General features: G+C 45.0%; 2 protein-coding genes across 6 annotated transcripts in view; one reads left to right on the top strand and one right to left on the bottom strand.

Moving 5' to 3' along the window:
* Positions 1 to 20,366, bottom strand: LOC131892407 (histone acetyltransferase KAT6A-like). Of its 2 annotated transcripts, XM_059242268.1 has the most exons (11): positions 20,157 to 20,366; positions 18,606 to 18,797; positions 18,043 to 18,531; positions 14,046 to 14,264; positions 13,779 to 13,969; positions 11,985 to 13,429; positions 7,950 to 8,164; positions 6,466 to 6,988; positions 4,672 to 6,247; positions 4,414 to 4,498; positions 3 to 3,493 (listed from the first exon to the last, which is right to left on the bottom strand). In XM_059242268.1, exons 1-11 carry the CDS (start codon positions 20,364 to 20,366, stop codon positions 272 to 274), a joined length of 8,367 nt encoding a protein of 2,788 aa, XP_059098251.1. In that variant the 3' UTR covers positions 3 to 271. The 2 variants fall into 2 exon arrangements, with proteins under 2 accessions (XP_059098250.1, XP_059098251.1); XM_059242267.1 differs by lacking the exons at positions 18,043 to 18,531; positions 18,606 to 18,797; positions 20,157 to 20,366 and adding an exon at positions 14,599 to 16,758 and having other exon boundaries at positions 1 to 3,493.
* Positions 12,124 to 23,344, top strand: part of LOC131892408 (uncharacterized) — a 17,020-nt gene continuing 5,799 nt past the window's right edge. Inside the window, exons 1-2 of one of the 4 annotated variants that reach the window (XR_009374556.1) lie at positions 12,124 to 12,266; positions 20,166 to 20,426. The gene's annotated coding sequence lies outside the window, so the exon portion shown is untranslated. Of the gene's footprint in view, positions 12,267 to 16,983; positions 17,147 to 18,631; positions 18,771 to 20,165; positions 20,427 to 21,809; positions 21,937 to 23,344 lie in introns of those variants that run through there. The other 3 variants (XR_009374558.1, XR_009374557.1, XR_009374559.1) reach the window with 3 other exon arrangements.

The raw sequence follows: 23,344 nt of genomic DNA on the forward strand, positions 1-23,344 counted from the left end.
TAAAACTACATTATTTACGATATTAAGTGTTTTATTAACTCCCGACAAAGGAAAATGGACAACAAATCATTTAAATGCTCAGGGGAGTGTTTGGCTTGGAGTTTGGGGGAAAAATGGGCGAGTGACAAACAGAAATCAGAATTCAAACAGTTGCAAATAACTCGTGAATATTCTTCAACGAGCATGGGTGGGGGAATGGGGGGAGGGGGTTCGGGGGTCTTATCAAAAGATATTGTAATTTGTACTAAGTCACTAAAAGTTGTCGCTGGTTTCACCGATAGTTCAAGTACCCTGGGTAGCTTGGATACATGTGGTGATGATGGTGCGGTCCCGGATTCTGACCCGTGCCCGCAGCACCAGGATGTGGTGTACCCGCAGAGGTCCGTTGGTGCTCGGCGGCAGCTGCATGATGGTGATACATGTTCATGTTCATGGGAAACTGCTGCATCAAATTATACTGCGCTTGAGCATACGAGTTCAGCATGTGATTCTGGCTGTACGACTGCATTAGATTGGCGGCTGGATTCTGTCTACTATGGTGATGTGCCGCTGTTCTCGCCGCAGCCGCATGGGGATGGGATGGGGGTCCTGGGTACGGTGGATAAGCAGAAGCCGCAGGTAGTGTAATACGAGGCTGTTTGGCCGAACTTCGAGACGATCCTGAGGCTGATGGAGGCTGGAGATGTGGCACCGCGCCGGTCAGCCCAGGTAGGTCAAGTCCATTGGTGAGCTGTTGTAGCTTGGCTAAGGAACCGGCTTGACCTCCTCGAGTCTGATTGGAACCCGCTGTAGGTCCACTTGAAGGGGCAGCAGGAGTGTGGTTGGCAGCGTAGTAACTGTTGGGGGCTGTGGATGGAGACGCCGTTGCAGCACTACGTTGTGAAGACACATGGTCTGTTCTTTTCTGAGAGGACACTGACCCACTTGAAGGGCAGCCCCCAGTCTGTTGGGGTTGAGGCTGTTGCTGTTGATGCTGCATGGCTGCCAATCCCATGTTGGCGGCTGCTGAAGCTCCGTGGAACATGCCTGCATGAGGGAACATGGGGGGCATCCCCTGGAAGTTGCCATGGTGGTTCAAGTGTCCTGATTGATGCATCCCCATAGCGGGATGATGCATAGGGTAGTTACCATAGAACCTGGACATGTTCTGTAGATGTTGAGTGGCCGCCGCAGATTGTTGCAAATTGGCATGTGCGGAGGATGGTGGATGAGCTGGACTTCGGGTGGCTTGACGTGGGGCGTTGTTGGGCCCCAGGCTACTGCTAGGGTTGGGAGTAGGTGCCGGGGTGCCAGGTTGCGGACTGGGTTGTGGCACTGCAGCATAAGGGGAATTTGCTCCCGGTGTTATGCTCATTGGGTGAGGACTAGTCTGCTGGCTGCCAGCATGTGGACTAGGCTGAGGATGTGGCGAGGTCATGTGTTGGCTATGGGGGGACTGACTGGGAATACTTGGAGGGTGATGGGGAGACTGAGCTGCGGCTGCAGCAACAGACACCATGTGTCCCATGTGACTTCCACTTTGATCGTAGTTGGTCTGATGTTGGGGTGTGGAATGGGTGCTTTGGCTCATGTGTTGTGGTGCCATTTGTTGTTGCTGTTGTTGTTGTTGCTGTTGTGGAAGGGATTGCTGAGATGCACTGCCGTCCATAGTGTTCCCGTGCTGGCTGTTCATATCAACACTTGAAATTGAGTTGGGCGATTCCATGACGTTGTGAACAGACCCGTCTGGCAAATCGTTGGAGTTACTGTAACTCCCGTGAATGGAATGGACGGAATTGGTTGCGCTATCCGGGGTGTACACTCCCAAAGATGGACCCATCTCTTGCGACCCTGGGGCCTTGTTGCTCAACTCAAACAGATTGGCAGAGGCATCCGCCGTCTTGCTGCAATCTTGCTGAGGATTGTAGCTTGTCAGAATCATGGACCCTGAGGTATCCATGCTCTCTGGAGCTTGAACAGGCGGATTTTCATGTCCCACACTCTTCAGGGCGTTGATCTCGTCTTGAACAGAGGGACTAAATACAGCCTTGTCTTGCTCAATCTTACTCTCCGTTTCAATGGGGACTTTGTTTACGGCTTGGGCTGTTTCCACCACGGTTGTCGCTTTAGGAGGTGTGGGTTCCTCGTCCACGGGGACAATCTCCGCCACATTTCGAGACAACAACACAACAGGTGGGCTCTTATTAGCTGCCGCTGAAGGACTGGTTGGTGGATCTTCTTCATCCTTCATCACCGGCTTGGGAGCCGGTAAAGGCTTGTCATGGACATCACTTTTGGAGAAATGGTCATCGGAGTAATTGCTCGCGTCGTCTCCAGACACATAACCCATGTTCTCGAACAATTCCGTGTCCTTCTCTCCTCTGGGTTCAGCGCCATTCACAGCCTCTTTTGCATCTTCAACACTGACCTTTTGTTTCTTGGCCACAGGAGCCTCCTCAACTGGTGCTTTGGCCTTGGGAGTTGGAGTTTCTTCAACCTGCTTCTGCTTCTCCAGCTCTTCTTGCTCAGCTTGCCTTCGGATATAGGCCTTCTTTGGATCAGGACTTTCTTTCTCCTTTTCCTGTTTGGCTTCAGGCTCTTCAGGGAGAATCTTCTTCTTTTCAGTCTTACTTGGAAGATGTTCCTCATTGGACTCGGTTACCTCGTTCGTATTGGACGGTTCATCATTTTCATCTACAGGTCGCTTGACTTCAGTCAATTTGATTTCCTCAACACCACCATCGACGGACTCACTCTTCTTGTCTTCCTTGATGGAATCTTTTCTCTTTGGTTTTGGGTCCTCTCCATCGTCCTTTTTCTTGATTTTGACATCCTTTTTCTCGTCCTTCAAAGAATCTTTCCTCTTGAGCTTGGAGTCCTTCTTGTCATCCTTAATGTCTTGCTTGTTGACAGATTCCTTCCTCTTTGTTTTCCCTTCCCTTTTCCCTTCTGGTTTCCCATCTGGAACATCTTCAGTCAGAACCGAGGTGGGTTCTTTCTTCTTCTTGATTTTACCTTCCTTCTTCTCTTCATTGACATGCTGAGGCTTGCTGGTCATCGGTGAGTCCGGCTCGTCATCTTTTTCCACAAAAGTTTCAAACGCTTTCAGGTAGTTTTTATTGGCATTGAAAGTGGCCTCTGAGTTGATGACTCGCTCAGCATCCGGCACTTGATCCTCACCCGTTTCGCCGCCCGATTCCACAGCAGCCTTCAGGGAGTCTTCCTTTTTCTTTTTAACATACGCCATAATACTCATTTGTTTGACCCTCTCTTTCTCTTTTGTGGTTGCAGATTTACTCGTGTTCGATGGCTCTTTACTCAATTTCGGAGTAACCAATTGACCTTTCGAAACGCTTGGGGGCGTTGTAATGGCCACATGAGTAGAAGATGTGGAAGATGACGAAGACGAAACCTTGGCCTTCTTTCCATTGCTTTGTCGCTCTTGGAGACCTTTGAGCCATGAAGACGACGAAGGAGAGGATGTGGATGTTGGGTCTTTGTCGGATGATTGAGTCTGCAACAAAATGGATTCATCTCATGAAATGGGAACAAAGACCTGTCTTTTCTTGTTTATCCCTGCTTTCTGAAGGCCAAGCAGCAACCGATAAGAAACAAATGCCATTTAAGTAATAGCCAGAGGGGGATCACATTTTGACATTGGGTGGGTACATTTCCCCCGTACTTGCTACAATGAATGACGTCAAGACAGGCGGAAATATTTCCATTAACGCCGGCGAACGCTCTCGCACGCTAATCCGACCATCATAAGTTCCCATTAAAGCATTTTATGTACATTAATACTGTCACCACTCCCTTTCCCTATTGTAGTTTAATCATTCAGTATCCAGTGTTGTTTGCTTTGAACGTGCCAGGAATATGAATCAAGCCCACGATCATCAAGAGGTGCAAGAAACAGGACTCTCTTTGATGGTGTTTGTGCAACAGTCTCTGCGACTATTTCTGGAACCGAGGTTATTCCTCAATGATCTGATAAGCCAAGAGCATCATCAAATTCATCAAGAGTAACTCGCTTGTTTCGAATGGCGGTCAAGTGACGTCACGTGGAAAAGAAATAAGGTGAAGGTCTGGGAGAGGCACCTTTTTATCTCTCTCTCTCAATCGATATTTAACTGTCAGTACTGATTTTTTTTTNCCGTACAGCAGGGGGGTTAATGTTATGTTAACAAATTGGGAATGTTTGACTTTTTTGGTTTGACGCTGAAAAACTTTATTGTGGTGCCTGATTATGGTTTTTGGAAAAAGAGCACTAAATTTGACAAGAGACTGTTGAAGAAGATCGGGTCGAGAACAGTGAGCTTCATTTTTGAACTGTACAAAACGGAGTCAAACACTCATAGCAACCCAGATCCACGTATCTATTCCAAATGGCCTTTGTAAACAAAGCAACAAAACGATTCCTTGATGTGCACTCACCTTTTCAGAACTGGTCTTCTTTTTGATTGACGGAATGATAACCTGCGGTTCCAGGAGTGGGGGGAGCTCTTCAGAATTGGATTCCCTAAAAGCAAACAACAATCGAAGAGTAAAAGACATGTCTCCCTCAAAAAGTCAAGTGTCTTATTATCACACGTACGATCCTCCACAATTGAATACATTCAATTTGAGGAGAGGTTGCTGAAATGTGGAAACGCAACCTGTGACCTTTTGTCAACCAAACCTTGTCAACTTTACCTTTTCTTGATCTTCGACTTTTTCCCGTCCTCCAGCTTCTTGGCTCTTTTAGGAGACACTTTTTCTTCTTCTGGCTCCGCAGGATTGACCTTCTGTTTCTTCCTGACTGGTGACTCCATGGGTAGGTCCACTGAATCCACGGAGTCTTCCGATCCTCGACTGGGAGCACTCCTGGCCTTGATCCTGGCCAATTGCTCAGGCCAAGACAGGGGTTTCCGTTCCTTTTCTTTGTCCTTTTCCTTGGGTGCTTGAGCCACAACAATGTTCTCCTTCTCAGCCTCGGGCTCGGGCTCCTTCTCGGGTTCCTCCTTGGTGATCTCTTCCTCTGAGAGTGACCTCTGTTGGAGATCCTTACTGATTCGATCACTGGCACGATTAGCGGCAGCTCGTCGGAACTTGCGGGTTTCCTCCATTAGAATGGCCGTATCCTCTTGATTCAATGTCCGTTGGGAGTGGTTCAGTTGTTGTTGTTGTTGATTTTGTTGTTGTTGTTGTTGTTGGTGGTGATGATGATGATGATGAGTGTTATTATGGTAGTTATTGGTCTTGCGCATCATACGCTTCAACTTCAAGTCGTTAGTATTCGTTTTGTGATTGGGGTTCTTGGAGATCGCGGAAGCGGTCACCACACGGTGGTTACTTGGTTGTTGTTGTTGATGTTGTTGTTGTTGATGTTGTTGTTGTTGTTGTTCTTGATGATGTTCCACCTCGTCCAGCTCATCCTCTACGTCAGCATCCTCATTGTCCGTTTCGGAACTTTTGTTGAGGATCTTCTTGGATGAACTGCCGTGATTGGTGATCGTCGGCGATCCCACAGCATCTTTTTCCTCTTTGGGTGTTAGAGAGTGCTTCAGATGCTGTTTCTTGTTATTGCGTTTCCGAGATATGATGTTGAGTAACGCCCCACCAGCCTGCCCTTTATATTCCCCCGAATGACTAGTTGATTTATTGGTTGAAGTCGTCTTGCGCGGCTTCTTCTTCACCTGCTGTTGCAGCTGCGATGTTGACGACGATGATGATGATGATGATGATGATTGGACGCTGTTATTATTGGGCTTCTTCTCCTCCACGTCGTCTTGGCCGTGGTCCGAGTCCGTATCCGTACTGAGATCACGGCTCATGGAGAGCCTTTTCCGTCGCTTATTGTCCGGACTCTTGATAGGCGACGAGGGTCCCCCGAAGCTCTTGAACGGACTCCGATAGAGATCTTGTCCGCTGATAATGGGCGTCCACCGGAGCGCGTCCGCATCAAGATTGACCCGGGTGCCCCTGTCCAAGGCCTGCTTGAGTCGGTCCATGTGTTGGTCGACTTTGGACCAATCCATGGTGAGGATGAACTGGTTGTCCACACTCTTGCGGATGAACCCGAGGAGCATGAAGGTGAGCACGATGTCGTGCGGATGGAGACTCGTTTCGGCGTGGATGCCTTGGACAGAGATCTCGCTCATCTTACGGTGAGCGTGGAGGTATTCGAGGATCACAGATTTCCAGTAGGAATGATAGGACACGCGGCCCAAGTCAGACAGAGGCTTTTCCGGCGTGCCCGCTTGCTTCTCAGCCTTGGATAACAGGTAACCTGGGAAAGGAGAAACGGATAAATATGACAACGGGTTCTAGAGCTATGCCCTACAATCTGTTGGTGGCAAACTTCAGTTTTGATTATCCAACATTTCGTCACCTGCCTCCGAAAAGTGTAACCCGATAAAATACCCAAAATCACCAACCTCATCAGTTCCGCATAATGACCTACATACATCAAGTTCTGCACTAGATAGAGCTAAGCAAAGCACTTACTAAAGTCGATGAGGAGTCGTCCGTAGCCTCGGCGCTGATAATTGGGAAGGGTCATGATGCAGCTGACGTTGTATTTTTGAGCGCAGTGCTTCTCCTTGGAGAAATAGCCCACCAAATGACAGCCCTTCTCGTCGTTCTTGGTCAGGATGTAGAACAGGAACGGCTCGACATCGTAGTAGAGCGTCTTGTGGTCCAGGAACAACTTGACCAACAGACACAGGTTCTGACAATAGATCTTATTGGTGTTTCCATCCACCTCAAACACGGACAAGTGGTCTTTGCGGTAGATCTCCGTTCCCGGGGGATGACGCCACTGACACTTCCGCACATGCCGCTCCAAGATCGGACGCGACTTCATGTACTTGAGACAGAACTCGCACAAGTACAACTTGGGGAGACGGGCGTATTCGTGCGGGTAAGGGGAAGAGTACCACGTGCTGATCTCGAACTTGCCGAACTGAATGGACAACGGGGATCGCGCAGACGAGCCTGGTGACGATGAGCTCAGGTGCGGCACAGACACCTGCAAACGCCAAGCAATGGTGGGTGAAAAACTGTAGCCCCCTTACGTTACGCTGCATGCGCGAAATATGTTTTACGTTCGGCACTCCAGAGGGCGCTTTGTCGCTCAGCCTCTATGGGGCCAATTCCTTTTTATAGAATTATAATGCGTTTGTGTTGTTTTTGGCTAATTCTATCATAATCTTATTTATAATTAGTGCCTCGGGTCACATAATGGCCGGAAAAGAAATTGCGTTCAAGGCAAGGCAAGCGCAGTTTATGTAGCAATCTACGGTGCTTCTTCCCGTTTTCTTTGGGCCGTATGACGTTGCAAATAAGGGCCCCTAATTTTTTTTCTTTCAATGTTTGCAGAGACACTAGTAAAGGCAAAAAATGGGGCACAAATTTTGTTCATCATTGATTTCAAAAGAATATTGCACATATTGCACAACAATCTCGTGACCTATTTTATTATTATTATTTTCTTGTTGACCACATCATTCTTTTATCCTGGTATCGATTTTTGAATGAGAAGTTTATACATATCGTTTTATTCATATTACACTCTGATATGACCGATAATCGCAATAAAGCTTATCAACATTAAAGTTTGAAGCTACAAAAAGGGCAAAATTGCGGCAGAGCCATGTGCAAAGGGGGGAGAAATTTCTTAAACGAAGATCATCGGACTGAGAAGACTTTGATTTTAGTTATGCCTCCTTGATTTTTATAGTAAGAATATTCCACAATTATTTACGCACGGGAAATGAATCAGGTTGTCGACGACATTACAATAATCATTTTAAAATATCTTTGAGGTTTTGAGTCGGAAAATAATACAAATGATTCTTCAGTTGAAAACCAGCCCAAAGAGCCTTCGATTGTCTTCTTCAGAGTCCCCCAAAATAACAATCAAACTAGTTCTTTAATAGGGTATAAATATAAAAATAATAATAATAATAATAATAATAATGAGCACTTACCTGGGAAGGCACACCATGTTCGGGACCGCCCGTTTTGTGGGTGGAGATGTCTTGGGTGAGGGAGGCGTTTTGTTCCTTTTCCAGAAATCGCTTGGCTTTGCCTTGCGATTTCGTGAATAAGGCCACATCCCGCTCAGTCACACCACTGGGAAGTTGTAGTGCCCCGCCCCCATCGTCTGCTCCGCCCAATGAACCTTTTTTCTTCTTGCCTTTTTCTGCAAAAGATATTGATATCGTTAAATAACTTGACATGGCCTTGGGTAACAGTAATTCAGCTACATGCAACAAATTGAGACGAAAAATGCCATCTCCAAAACTGATCAAATATTTTTAGTGATAAATTTAGAGTCAGGATCCTTAAGAACGTTTCTTTCGTATCAATCCAACAGTTGTCCTCACTTTTTCACAGGAAAGTCTGTTTGTACATAATCAAAAAAGACACAATCTCGAAAAGGTAGTAATTCAAAGTGAGTTAGATGGCAATTATTCCACTTACCACAAACACATATTGCTTTGCAATATCTTCGAATGGGTCATTACTATATTAACCTTCGATGAATAAAAGTACAGGTCGAAATTTCAAGTTTCTGCTGGATTATTTCGAAAGCAACTTGTCTGATCCATTCTAATGAGATTATCGAGTTATTATCAAAACACTTGCATAAACGATTTTTTTTTCGATGGTAAATTGGCTATAAATTTTAATGCAAGCATTATTTGCTACTAGCTTATTTCTAGGATATACACCCCTCAGAGCGTGTCTTTTCACCACTCCTAAATGTGCTTTTAAAATCGCTGAATAACTTCAGTGAACTTTAAAAAAAAATTGAGCTTCAGAAATCTTGAGGAGCAAAAAATATCAAGCTTAGTTTTGACAAGGTTAAGCTCTTACATGAGTGACAATATTTCTCAGTAGCTCAACATCTACTTGTAGACTTTCCGTGGCATTTCCGAGTTCTAAACATGGCACCGATCTCTTCCATTTCGCCAAAATGGCATAATGCTGCTTTTGGAATACGTAGTTGGTTTCTTTGTCTCTTTAAAGCGCGAAAATCTAACCGGTGCAGACAAAAACAACAGGTTGGATCAACCCTCTTCCATTGTCAAACCTAAAATATCATTCCTCTCCTTGGACTTCTCCCATAAAATTCATTTCATTTTGATCAAGCTTTCCTCATGTGTCTTGTTTTTGGTGACAAGCTCTAGTAGGATGAACAAGACAAATCTAGCTTTAAGAAGCTTTGTAAGTAAAATGAAATGTTTGCCCTTATTTCCGGTGTCTACCTGGAGTTCTGGGCTCTATGGGAATGAGTTCATCGTCAGAGGACTCTTGGCACTCTGGATGTGTGAGCAACTGCAAAGCGGGCAAGATCTTCTTGCGGATCACGCGGACATCGCGAACCGCACTCTCCGGACCTTGGAACACCTCATTTTCCAGTTGCTCCAGATTGTAAACGGGTTTGGCCGCTTGCGTCAGTCGCAAACCCCGCCTCATCCTGTCCCGCTCTTTTTTTAGGGCGGGACGATGCACGTCCCGCCCTCTGGCTCAGGAAGATTTTGTGATTTTATAAATGGATATTAGTGGATACAAGTGATTTTCTAAGGCACCCACTGGGACGCACTGACCACTTGCAGTTGATTATCTAGCCAAGCACTACCGATCTGTTATGCTGTTGACAACATGAACTCGTGTCAGGGTGATGAGGCAGTATCACTCAGAAAACTGACTTGTAAAGGGGGTGGATCCAGGCAAAGAGAGCACACTTTGATTGGGCTAAAATTGCCAGCTATTTTATCTGACAGGTATCAGATGGGTTCTCCGTCTGTGGGTGTGGTTGATGTCTCAAAAGTTTCTTACTGAAAACCTGTGGGTGAGGAGAATCGAACCAGGGACCTCTCTCAAGTTAGAAATTTGCCTGCATTAAACCCATCCGGCACAGGAGTTGGAATTGAGGGTAAATTTTGTCTTGCCTTGTTCAAACTGCCTCTTAGGCCGCCAAATTAAACCCTTACTTCCCTTAGCTATGAAGATTTGATTTTAGTTGCCATATTAGCCTAGATACATAACATACTAAGTTCCTTGCATTTTTCGAAATGCAATTTACTTTTGAGTGTTGTTTTCAACGACACTGGCTTTGGTGATATGTCTCCGCCATGCAATAACATATTTGAGAAAATATATCTGTTTGGAATTCCTAATTTATTCATATTTGTCCTTCAAAACCACCACAATAATCCATTCATTGGTCAAACATTGGCTGGATGTTGAACGAAAATCCCTTCATATTAAAAGCAAAAGTCTCATTAAGATTCCCTGTTGATTCAATTTCAACCCTAACCTCAGTCTTGAACTGATTCACTCCTAGAATCTAGATATCGGCATGATAGCGCATCATGGAAAATGAAGCTATTTCGTACTTAAATTTGTCACCCTGACAACGAAGTTTCATTCACGAAGCGTGAACTCGTACTCTTTTTTTTTCTGCTGGCTTTTGGCGCGCTATTAGAAGCTCTGTGGGCGCATCAACCGCTTGGGCTGTACTGAATTGACGGCTGAGGAGGCTTTGTGCCTTCAGCGGAAACCCGGCCGAAAGATGACATTTTTCGGTCACCCAATCTTGGTTTCTGAGACAGATCCGGGGTGTGAAGAAAGGTCTTCATCCATCCTTGAACTGTCATTTTCATAGAAGGGCCAAGTTGATTTACCCTATGAAATTCATGGTAGAATGAATGGCTTGAGAGGTCGTGATTTAGGTATCTTTAACAAAATATACACGGTATTATTTTTTCGTTCAATTCGCAATGTAGTGCTTAGAAAACCACTTGTATCCACTTTGTATGGTATAACAAAATTTAACCCATTATCTAGATATGATCGCATGCTTGAATGATTTATGAATGAACAACTGCTTTAAGTTGATGTTGATTAAAGGTGAAGTCTCCGTAAATGAAAGGATTCATTTATTCATCTTTTTATTCATCTTAATTTAACTTATTTATTCATCTTGGGTCCAGCTAAGAGCTTGAATTACTGCGTAGATATAAAAGCCCGTCTTTCTGAATGACGTTTAAATTGCTTTTTGCGACTGCAAATCTTGGTGATTCAAGCGCTTTGGAGAAGCGCTTTTTTCCTTTTTTTTTTTTTATTGACAATGATCAATTTCAATCAATTCATTTGCCAAATGGGGAAGTTTTTGGAGACAGTTTTGGGTCATTTCGAGGTCAAGTTGTTAATTGTTGTACCCAAATATATTGTGTGCGTGTCCATTGTGGTTTTTTTGCCTTAGCATTTCTGAGCAAAACTCCGCATTAACCAACTACCAAATTGTGAAAATGAAAGAGGTTCCGAAACAGGGAGAAATGATGTTTCTTCTATTTCGAGGGACTCTTGTCTGTCTATTTTTGCATTTAAAGGTACCCCAGGTTTTCTACAAGTCACCAGACTTTTCCAACAAAGTCAAACCCGTGACAAACTCTTATTCAGACCAACACAAAAGTAGATGTTTAAATAAAATCAAAATAAGTGAATGCAATTCCGTTGTACAATGCTGTACAACGTGAATTTGCAGTATCCTAGTATAGTAGTCTTCGTGTCAATTGGGGTTTTTGCCTTAACATTACAACCTTTCGCTTCTTCATTTCAAGTTCCTTGTTTGAACTTTTCGCAAATAATCCCCTTATTTAGTTTGTACTTGTCAGCCTTTCTTTTCGAATAAATATCCACGCTCTTATTCTAAAAAAGTAATAAGTACCTTGTAGCAAATCACTTGTTTCCACCCAAAGAGAATTCAGAGTTGACAAATAAAATAAAAACATGAAACTTACACACTCCATCAGAATCACTTAACCAAAAAAACCACGAAACTCCACTGTTCGTCGGTACTTTCTGGCTTGTAAGTCCAATAAAATCTAGCTTTTAAAATCTATGAATCGGCGCTGTTTTCACCGCTTTAAAAAAGCGGAAATGGAAAAATGCCAGAGATCAATGTGGCCGCGCAAAAGGAAGAACCAACAAGGAAGTCGAAAATCACTTACGGTTGATTTGGGCCGAATCCTTGTCGGAGATCCCAATGTCCGCCACCACTTTGGACCCGCTGTCATTATCGTCGGACAATGCGGCTAGGAGTGGATCCTCGAGGCCGCTTTTGGGCCTCTCGCCATCTGACAAACGTAGTGGGCTGGCCATCCGAGGAGGGCTCTTCATCCCTGACAACGAGGACACATCCGGACTTCGGACGCGGTCGCTCACGTGAGAATCACTCTCCATGCCTTCCTCTCCCAGTTGCTTGCGGCGCTTCTCAGCGTAGTTCGTGGAAGGTACGTGTCGTAGGCGGGAATCACAGTCCGTGTACAAATGGCTTAGCCCGTCATAGAGCGATCTGACCTGGCTCTGACCGGCAGAAGTGTGTCGTTTGCGTTCCGGAGCGGTCTCGCCGTCGCTTTGGTTACTCTTGTGGGTAGACTTGCTGGCGGTCGATGATCGGCGGATTTTACGCTTTCGCCCAGTTTCGGACTTCTCGGTCTCGCCGCCGGACGAACAGCTGAGCCCTTTGTCATCGGATTCTGATTTCAGTTTCCTCTTGTGGAGGAGCTTGGATTCACTTTTAGAGTGAGACGATTCCACGTGGGGCTTGATGAGAGAATTCAGGGCGGTTCGGGAGGTTCGCTTGATCCCTGGCGTGAAATATTTGGACAGACTATCCACTAGACCTTTAGGTTTGTTCTCTAAGGAATTAGGGTCGTATAGAACCTCTTCGGGAATGTCCTTGACGAGGGTCATGTCCTTGGAGGGTAGGACCTCCTCTTGGTCAGTGTTAGTGTCGGTGGTCACGTCAGAGTTGCGAGTGGACCTTCTTCGGGGAGGTAGTCCCAGAGAATTCTTCCGGGGCCTACCCTTCTTGGCTGTAGGGGGCTTATCATTCACCGCTGGGGATGGAGGCTGCTCACCTTCCAGGGGTAAAGTTTTGTGTTGCTGCCGTTGTTCCTCCTCCTCGGATTGACTCTCATCGCACTCAGTTGAGGTCAGGTTATCACTTGACGGCTCTACCCTCAGATTTGGGGGTGGGTGTGACGGAGGAGGCGTGGCTTTGTCTTTGGGCAACTTTTCTTTGGACTGTTTCTTGGAAGAGCCAGTAGTCTTGTTCCGGATTCCGCCAATTTCTGGATGATCAGGCGAGAATCGACTCAAACCGTTGGTGCTGTTGTTACCACCGCTATTGCTAGAGCCATTATTAAGCTTGTTATACATGCTTTGTTTGAAGAATTTGGCCTTTTCTCTGTCCACTTTGGAACTACTCTTAAGGGTACCCTTCAGAGCGGTCTTGGCGGCAGCACCCTCAATCAGACGGATCTTGGTTAGCTCCTCGTCCGTGAGACCGTTGCTGTGTCCCAGCATCAGGGATCCTGGAGAAGACAACATGGTCTCCTCTTTCACTTTGGTCGGCATTGGGTCGGTGTTGACACCAAGCAAGGTGGTGAGACTGCAAGAAAGAAATTCTTTCACATGTCAATTATGGACGGAGATAGATGAACCAAGGCACATGTTGAAAGAAAAAAAATCTGACAGCTGACCATTGGCGACGCACAATGCGTAAATGAGTCTCCCAAAACGTTTGGCACTACGAAAATCTGACAGATAACGTGGGGGTGAGAAGAAGCATATCGTCGAAAGAGCAGTACTTTCCATGATCAATTAACCCGCTCATTCATGGCAGTAGACCTCAAAATGGAAGTTGTTTCAGTACCGAGAAACGAAGACGAGGCTTTCTCAAGGATCCAAAATCCCAGTCCCACGCAACCAGCGCCATCTATGAACGGCAAATGACTCACCTGGCGGAGAGGGTTGGTCGGATGTTCACTCCATCCACATCCTTCCTCTTCTTGACGTTATTATTTGGTCGTTTTCCCCTTGCTATCAGACAATCATCGCAGTCCCACACTTTGGGACGCTTCTCTGGTTTAGGGTCCAAGCATGAGTAGTGGACTCCTTGATCACAGTACTCGCAAATGATGAGATCCTCCTGAAAGACAAAAAAAGTGTATTTACAACGCGTGCCTGACATAAGTCGAATTTCAAATCCTGGAGGAGTGTTTTACCTCTTTCTGCGTGAGCCCGCAAACCAGGCAATTTTTGCATTCATCACAGACCCAACCATTCTCTTGGAAGTGTAGAACCAAATCGTTACTGTACACCCGACAGGATGGATGTACAGACGTTCCACAGCCGTGACAAGAGATCAGAGACTCATGCTCTCCATTGGGATTGCCTGTCTCGGTTCCAAGGCATTCACAGCAAATTGGCAAAGGAGTGGGCCTCTGAAAAAGCAAACCAAGAAAACGTCATTTAGATGGGGTTTAGATTCAGATGTCAACATACATTATGCCTTCCCGACTGATTTTGTGTTCGTTTTTTTTCCTGTGATAAGAGACTGAAGTTAGCCACTCTCCCAAAATGGGAAGAAAACCTCACTTACATTACAATTTCATTGAATGAACACAAAATGCATTTTTAACCATATCAAGTTCCTAACACAAGCAAAATGACCTAAGATAGCTCAAAGCCTCTCAATGTTCTATTGTGGAGAAATGTTCTAAAAAATGACAGAGAGATCACTGTCAAAGTCGGTTACTTCGAAGTGCTAAATCTTACCAAGTTGCCTTTTTCTCCCAAGCAAAAGTCCTGGACTGCCTGAAATTGCTCGGGCGTGACTAGACACACTTCGAGTTTTCCATTTCGATGGAATCTACTTTGAGCAACAGTCTGTTGCAGACATTGATTTTTGCCAGGTTTGGCTCCCAGCTTCTTCAGCAATTGACCGTAACGTCGCGAGAAAAATATGGTGGGAGAGTTGAGCTCTTTCTTCGTGGGAGATTTCTTTTTTAGCTTCAACTGTGACTTGGGTTTCGGCTTTTGCTTCGGCGTCTCCTCGCATGGAATTGGTTTGGGCTGAGTCTTGGAAGGAATGCCAGAAGAGATCTTACAGGAATGAGTCTCATAGGAGGCCTTGGTGAAGACCAATTTACACCGTTTACAGAATCGAGGATGCACCTTATGTCTGAGCCGGAAATGACGATACATGGTGTCTCTGCTTTTAGCTGAGTAATCCGGGCACAATAGACATTTCTCGTGGCCCAGGCCGATACATCCACTCTCTTGGGCATCATTAGTAGCATTTGAAGCATCGGGAGCAATTTCCGGCTTGACTTCAGGCACCAGCTCCTCTTCCTTAGGCGTGGCAACGATCTCTTTAGCCTCCTCATCTCTCGCCGATTTAGAGGTTTTTTGAGTTTTCTTCTGGGATGACCTCCGCTTTGGTTGCTCAATGAAAGTTCCTTTATGCTTTTCGGTTCTTCTCCGATGTGAAAAATAGTTCAGAATCCGCCGTGGTTCCACCCCAGTTTCCTCATAAAGATCCTGAAAGTCGTCTTTGGATGGATAGGGCGAGACCGTTTCGTAGAAGGTGCTAAGCACTTGAATTGTTGCTGGACTGTGATACCGTTTGGACTTTGTGCTTCTTTCTTTGTGGGGCGCTGAGTTTGACTTCACTGGCTTGTTGTCCCTGGACGGTCTTCGAGCTGGCGGTGGGTTCTTCTTACTTTGCTCGACTTCCTGCATTTTGAGACTTTTCTTTGGGCTTCGCGACTTCCTCACCTTGACTACTTTCACCCTTCTATCCTCAAACCAAGCTTTGATACGATCCTCTTCCCAAGTGATTTCATTCATAAGAGTAGTTATCTGATCCGGAGTTGGATCTGGAGATTCTTGAAAGACTTTGTTCAACTTTTCTTCAGGATTTTCAGCACTCTTCTTCTCCGGCGACGTGGTTCCTTTCAGATTGTCCTTAACCACCGGAATCTTCTTCACTTTAATCCTAGCCTTGATCACAGCCAGAGGTTCCTCATCAGAATCTAATGGAACGGGGTCACTTGCACATTTTTGCTCATCTACATGAACTTCCTCTCCTTGGGATGAGGCTTTTCCGCCCTCATCATCTGCTTCCTTTGCTAGGTCCTGATTGCCTGGCTCATCGTCACTCTCCAATTGGTCAGTATCGGTGAGAGATTTTAAAGCTTTCAGCTTGCTCTCTCTAACTGGTGGCCTTCTATCTGCTTCTTCGGAAGTTGATGAATCAGATTCGGTTTCGGATTCCGATTCCGATTCGGTGAACTCCTCTTCAGAGTCCACATCACTCTCACTAAGTAACCCTTCAATAATTGTTTCAGACTCTCCGCCAGAGCTCTCCCCACTGACATCCGCAGTCTTCTGCAGGTTATTATTGGGAATGGTGGTCTTACGGATATCTTGTAGGCGAGGGGGGAGGCCCTTTCGCCTCCGATATTTCCAAATGTCTTTGCGTTTCTTGCGAGGATGCTCATTGGCATCACTTGCCGCATCAGAGCACGTAGAGCTCACTTCAGAACCGGTGCTCTCGGCCACGGGCCCATCCCCGGACTTGGTTGAGTCATCCATCACGTCGAAATCAGACTCGCCCAAGGCAGGTTCCTCAGCCAGATCCTCTTCTTCCTCCTCCTTTTCACTGTCCTCATCTTCGACAGAGGACTCAATGTTTTCTCCCATGGTTTCTAACACGCAAGCCTTACGGCCACACACCATCCACTGGAAACTACATGATTCGCCCAAGTCCGAGCTGATGCTCTTGCACTCAATGCGGAGAGATCCTTAACACTGGAGCTCATTTTGCTTGCATTCCGCAAATCAGAAAGCATGAATTTGGCCAGCTTCGAATACAAATTTCCTATGACCAAGTAATAACTTTGCAAAGGGGCAGACAATGTTTGTGAGTTCATACAAGCCAAGAGTCGTCCGTCCCCCCCTACACTCTTCTGGTTCCTCTGGCAAGAGCTGAAGCAGCAGTCACACGCCAACAGCTGTCAAAAGCAAGCCATCCACTCCCCCTAGAAGTCCTACTAGTTCCTGGGGATGGCCCACTGTAGTGGAAGCCAAGGCAGAGAGGAAAAGCCGGCAGCTCCGATGAGGGTATTGATCCACTCGAAGACCCCACCAAGGGACTGGAGCAGTTGACGAAGCACAAGTTGAGAGTGCACTCTCCCCCGATTTGAAAATGACCAATGCTTCGCCTTGATGAGGCTATCCCGGTGTCAGAACACTTCCGTCCACTTGAAAACGAACTCGAACAGATCGATGCACTAAAACGGCAACTTCCCTGGGCTTCCAGGTAAAAAACGGAGGTGCAAAATTTAAATGGCTTCAAGACCATAACATTAGCTAACACAGGTGAAATCCAGGCAGCTTGTCGAGGAAGCGGCCCAATCTGCCGCCGCACCTCACCCTTCTCATCCACCCAAGCTAGAAATTCAGGTACCTACTAGACTGATTTCCCGGACTGAGAGGCAAGCGGCAAACTCTGCCAGGTTTGTTATGCACACCACAGGTTCCCCTGCACCACCTATCATCGATTCCAATGGCTTGTGGTGAGCCTGTGTGGTAGGAAGCATTTCCGCGAAGCCATATATGCCCACATGAGGGTGTCAATGGAACGCTTGCATATTCCGTTTTGGTGTAGAGTTGATTCATTTAGGAAGGTGTAGAGCAAATAGAAAATTTGGACAGTTTGGCCAAATTATGAGCCAATCAGTACAGAAAAGTTACATCAGTACCACGTTTTTATTGGTGGACAAATCTGGATGAAACTGAATGTAGATGGTCCTAATGACCTGATTTGTATCGATATTCAAATTTGTTGCGAAGTTCTCTGTAAATTTATCCTATTTTATTGTGTCGTAAACGTAGCTTAATATTCACTTAATTCACATACTCATTAAATTGCCATGGCAATGGAAAAAAAGGCAAAAATCAAAGCTGTTCAAGTCATGAAGAACTAAGGAAAAGAGGATGAACTAGACAGAGTTTCCTTTCGTAATTGGCTTGTTTGCACGTAATATGGCAATTGATTTGACAAGCGACCAAGCTTTTTATGCCACTACTAGCCATAGCATTCTTAGTCAGTTTGTGATTTTCATCCCTTTAAACACATTTAATTTTGCAAAAAACAATCCGCAAGAACATTTTGCAATATCGACTCATCCCCACTTAGTTAATTCAATTACTCACCGACGCATGATTTCCTGTAGACGGACTGGATTTCTTCTTGGGCTTCCCTTGAGAAAGGCCTCCGATGGATGCTGTTCCCGAATTAAACTTGTTCGAAGCGGCCTTTAGTGCCGAGAAGATTCGTCCCGTTTTGGGCGTGGTGGGCGTCATCAATAAGCCTTGGGAATGAATTGGAGCTGGCGAAGGGGCTGTGCCAAATGTGAAGGGTGCACTCATCGTGATGAAATCTGTTTTCTTCAGCTTTGGCTGAGTGTAGGTTGTGGTAATAAGTGATGAGGGCGCCAGAGGCGTTGTTGGGAGGGACAGGAATGGCGTCATCTTGGGAGTGACCATGTGATGTGTCAGTTTGGGCTTGGACACCGTGTTCCCAATGGAAGACAGGGCTACAAAACGGGTTGGGTCACCATCGGCACATGAGATGAGATTCTTGGTCAAGGCCTTCTTGGAGGCATTTCGCAAGTAGTCTTGAAGCTCATACCCCGTGTCGACCTTCAATCATAACATGGAAAATTCAAATCGTGAAATCCACGGATTGGATCAAAACTCTGATATAAAATTCTTACCTCAACAGCGTACGACGTCCTGATTTGATTCTCGACTGTGTAAAGAGACGAGCCCTCGGGGTCGTTGATATCACGGAGAGCTTTCACAAAGAGTTTGGTGAGATCCATGTCACCAGTGATGTGTAGAGTTTTTTGACCTCGCCCTGGCGCTGATTCAGGATCTCGGTAAGAGGTCAATCCCTTGTTTACAACCTTGACAAGGACCAGTAGCATAGCGTCATATACTGCACATATTTTTCCAAGCTAAGAACGTGTTGATAGTGGACAGAAAGGCTATACCTAAAAACCTACGTTTCCACTTTGAGTCAACACATGGGCTTTGCCAATAGAGTCAATAGGCCTAATTACATTAAAGTACAAGTTCCCTTGACAATGCTTCAAATATTTCCCAGCATATGTACTATTTCCCCATGAACCAAGGGAAAAGCAGTAAAAAATGAAGTGTAGCACCCTGATTCTAGGTGTTGAGTTTAGACAAACATCATTCTCAAATTGCACTATGATGTATATACATTTTCAGGCATCAGGTGAGATTGGAAAGAAATGAAAAAATTAAAAAAAAACAAGCCCTGTATTGCATTATTTTGACACTACTACTATTTTGGCTCAATATCAGAATACCATTTGCTCAATTGAGCTGGACAATTTAAGGTTGATATTAGGTGATTCAAACCACATAAAAACAGGAGCTGATATTATTGCATGGATCAGAAGTTCAGACATTGTATCAAGTCAACAAGCACAATGTTTGAATAAAATTGGTCACCTGTTTCAAATTGCTCGCTTTTTAGCCCAAGCAGTACTTGGATGTTAAGTCATGATAACAAAAAAGTGTTATAGCTACATTAAAAAGTGATATTTGTTAGAACTTTGTAACAACTCTTTAGATTAAAGAATGTTAGCTCATAGTGCACATTGGTTTGCTTTTGCTTTCCCCTTCAAGATACAACAAAGTCCATAATCAGGTTCCCAAATGTGTGTTTTTCTCACTTTTCCTTGGGTTTAAAGGGGTAGCTGACAAATTCAATGAAAGTGTAGTGCCAGATAACCCATGGATTACGTCAGTAGTGGAGTGGAAAACTTGGTCAAAGATTGAAAATCTTCTAGCCAGGTTTTGTAGAGCTATGCATTACCTCCTGATCAGATGCATTCCCACTGAGAGAGTGCTCAATGAATTCCAGCATTATGTTCAAGTACTCAATGAGGAGATAAATAAAACTGAAACGTCTTCTAGCAAGGTTTTCCAAGAGCTTTCCACTCCACAACTGCCATTCTCCATGGATAGCTCAACACCACCTCATCTATATATTGGCTCTATATGGCCAAGTGAGCTGTTCAAGTTTTCAATCATAAGTTTAGATAATTGGACACCGTCTTCAAATCATGGTTTGTGATGTGGAACTTAGTGAACATTACTGGATCAGTTTTGTATGAACAGTTTTCCTCTTGAATTTTTTTTGATCAATTTTGACACACAATAGCTAAATTGTTCATTATCCTCTCTTTCCACTATCAAAGTTGTTCTTGACTAAGCTCACCAATCCTACGTACCTTTTGCAGCGTTCCGCTTTGAACGCATTGTTCCAAATGCTCCTCAACGGCCTCATTTGAATACTGAGGATGATGCATGCGGATGCATGCAGAAATTCGATCCACATTGGGCCGTTGTTTTTGGTATCGAATCTTGTGAATTGCGTCTAGGAGCCATGAATGCCAAGTGACCAATGTCAAGGAGTTCTCCTCAGAGGCCATGTTTGGCATAACAATCAAAACCACAAAAATCTCTAACCATCAATAACGTGGCCTCGCGGTTATTGACACGTAAGTTCACACAGCCTGTAACAAAATTATGTCTGTCCCATTAACTCGTCATTACATCTTGAGGAGTAGGTTCTGTTCTGTCTAGTAGTTTTAGTGAAAGTTCAATTCATGTACATTGAATGAAGCACGTTTACATTCATCAATCTTCCAATGATGTCGACCAGAGGGCGTAATTAGCAGCCCTCCCACAAGGTTGACCACGGGAATCATTTAGCGGTTTGAACCCCTTTTCTCACTCAACCTCCTGTCTCGCCGTCAAAAGAAAACCCCGGGGAACAATTGTAAGTTTTAAAACAAAAACAAAAGGGCGGGAACATATTCGGTCTTGTTTTCATTCCCAGACCTACAACGTCATTCAAATATTACAACCCAAGTGAGCACAACTGGCCCAGGGTGACGCATTCCGCCGTGTCAGGGCGATTTCAATGAACAACCGGCGATATTTGTCCCCTTAATCTGCGTTGCAATGAGGTGTTCCTTCCTGTCGAGATCTGGCGACTTCCAACTATCTCTGATCTACTTGAGGACCAGGTGGCCCAAATCTCAATGAATCTCTGACCAGCCTAAGCGCGCCGATTCGGCCGCAATTCTCTCTTCCCTCGGCTCGACGGCTCCTCTCCGCGCCGCGACAAAGTTCCGCCATTTTGAAATGCGTCTCGCTCACGACTCGCCGTCTTTGACGTTAAAATAAACCCGCAAATCCCGAGAGGCCCGCCCAGATTCGGTGTGGCATCCGTGGCTGAGACCCCAATCTGGCATATGCATACAAGTTCAACGGCCTACACGCCCATTTCATAGGTTTAAATTGAGCTCAAAGATGACGCTCCTGATCCGAACTCCAAACGAACTCGCGCCTCACACAACGGACCTCGGGCCGAAGTACACAAAAACACAAAATTTCAAATTAAGAGCATAAAAACGAGGAATCCAAAGTCCGTTCGTACCTGAATCGAGAGCTTGGGCCTTGGCGATACCTATCGACACCTCAAAACCACACTACACTTATCATATTATGTTGAATTTTGAACAATATTCACTGCTCTTGTCTTTGTATAGACTATAGCCGATCGTCTCCTGCTTACAAGGTAGGTCTGCTGATGGCCTACAGAGTGCAGCAGCAGGGCTCGAGTAGCTGATGGCTCAGCTGCCTTCCAGCTGCCCTTGCCTAGAGCTCGCCTGGCGAACAGATGCTGCCGACCACTGTTCCAATCTTCAATCTGGCTCCAGCTACTGCAAAGCTACAATCGGATCAGGGATATTGCCACAGAGATAGGTTCTTGGGGACGGATATGTTATCTGTCTTGGGGATTAAACTAAAATTCCAAGGATAAAGCAGCCGTACTCAAGGGGTGTAGTAGATCAATGCCTAAATGCGGGCACAGAGGGTACAGGTTAGTAAAGTGTAGATGTGTCTAGGTAGACAAGATTGGGCAACATCTGTGGCGTGAAGAGAGCCATGGACTAAAGTGGAAAAAGGCTAGAGCAACTGCATCTCTGCTCACAAACCAAGGTAATATTGGATTGGCGGCGCCAAATAGACTGCGACAAGAATAATTGGAATGAGACCGTATAAAATGCTCCTTCTGGCCCATCATTAACGGCCAAGAAGGGTTAGAAATGAGAGGTTGGGCGATGTTTCTTGGCTCACAAAGTGCACCAATCTTTAGATGGAGTTTTTTAGGGAATGCAAGGGTCGAAAAGTAGATATATATCTTGTGATTCATATAACTTCAGTTCAATGTGAAGCCATAGCAAGGGCAAATAGTGACGAGTTTAGGAGGGTTATATTTTTTTACATTTTGTTACGTTGGCATTTCAATCAATTGTCAATACTTGTCAATTTAATGTCACGAGGCGGTAGAATTTGGAAACGATTATTTCCCGGCACTTTTTTACAGACGTCTTTACCGCTACTGGGGATGGGGTTCAAGACGCAAAAAAGTATTAATCTAACTTGATTTTACATTCATATAACATTTGATCCACGAGCGAAATAGAGTTGATTCATTTTGAAATGGAGCAGACTGAGGGAGAATCAATCTGATCCCGGACGTTACGACTAGGGCCGGCCAAAACTTGCATATAAATATGCTCTATTTGACTGCAAAATTGCATCAAAAATGACCTGAATTTGCACAAAAATTTGCAAATAAATTCGTCAAAACATGGCACTGAGTCGTTCTGGAGGGCTGTAAAGGCTATTTTTGCCTTCCAAATCAAGCAGTCGTCAATGAGAAGTAAATTTCTGTCATATTACCTCTCAGAACAATGATGTGTACCTACTATACCGGGGAAGAAGAGGCTAGCCATGGCATCGTATTGGTAGAGCATGTGCTTTCCAGCTCCAATATGCATATCCTGGTTTGATCCCAGGCTAGTCCAGTCAAACTTCTTTGCAGTATTTAGATTACTGTATGAGTTGCAGCTCCGACAACTTAAATGGGCAAACAAGCGGTTACTCCTGAAAGTGAGGCAATAATTAATGTTGGTTGTGACAACAAAGTGGGAATCTCCTTCAATTAGGACACCTATTATCAGATGGAAGGCCAAGTGAAAGGGCTGTCATCTGACTTTTTAACAAATAAACCAACCTTGGGGAGAAGGCTCTTGCATTGTTCAAGCTGCCTCTCAAACCAATCAGCTAGACGAGTCCCTTGCACACATATCTTTAATATTTCCATAATTAAAACGTCAAAAATTGCTGATAAAATTGCAAAATTGGCAGAAAAATCTGGGATTTGCAAGTTTTTTTTGCAAAATTGCACAATTTGCAGGATGCAAGTTTTGACGGCCCTAATTACGGACGTAGTTAAGGGTAAGATTAAGGCCTCCGTCGAATATGACCAGTTACAAACTGAGAGTAAGGTGGTTCAGGAGGTCAGGTCGAACCCGAATGCTTTTTTCTCTTAGGCGAACTC

Source organism: Tigriopus californicus, chromosome 12 (assembly GCF_007210705.1).
Source record: "Tigriopus californicus strain San Diego chromosome 12, Tcal_SD_v2.1, whole genome shotgun sequence".
Lineage (NCBI taxonomy): Eukaryota > Metazoa > Arthropoda > Copepoda > Harpacticoida > Harpacticidae > Tigriopus > Tigriopus californicus.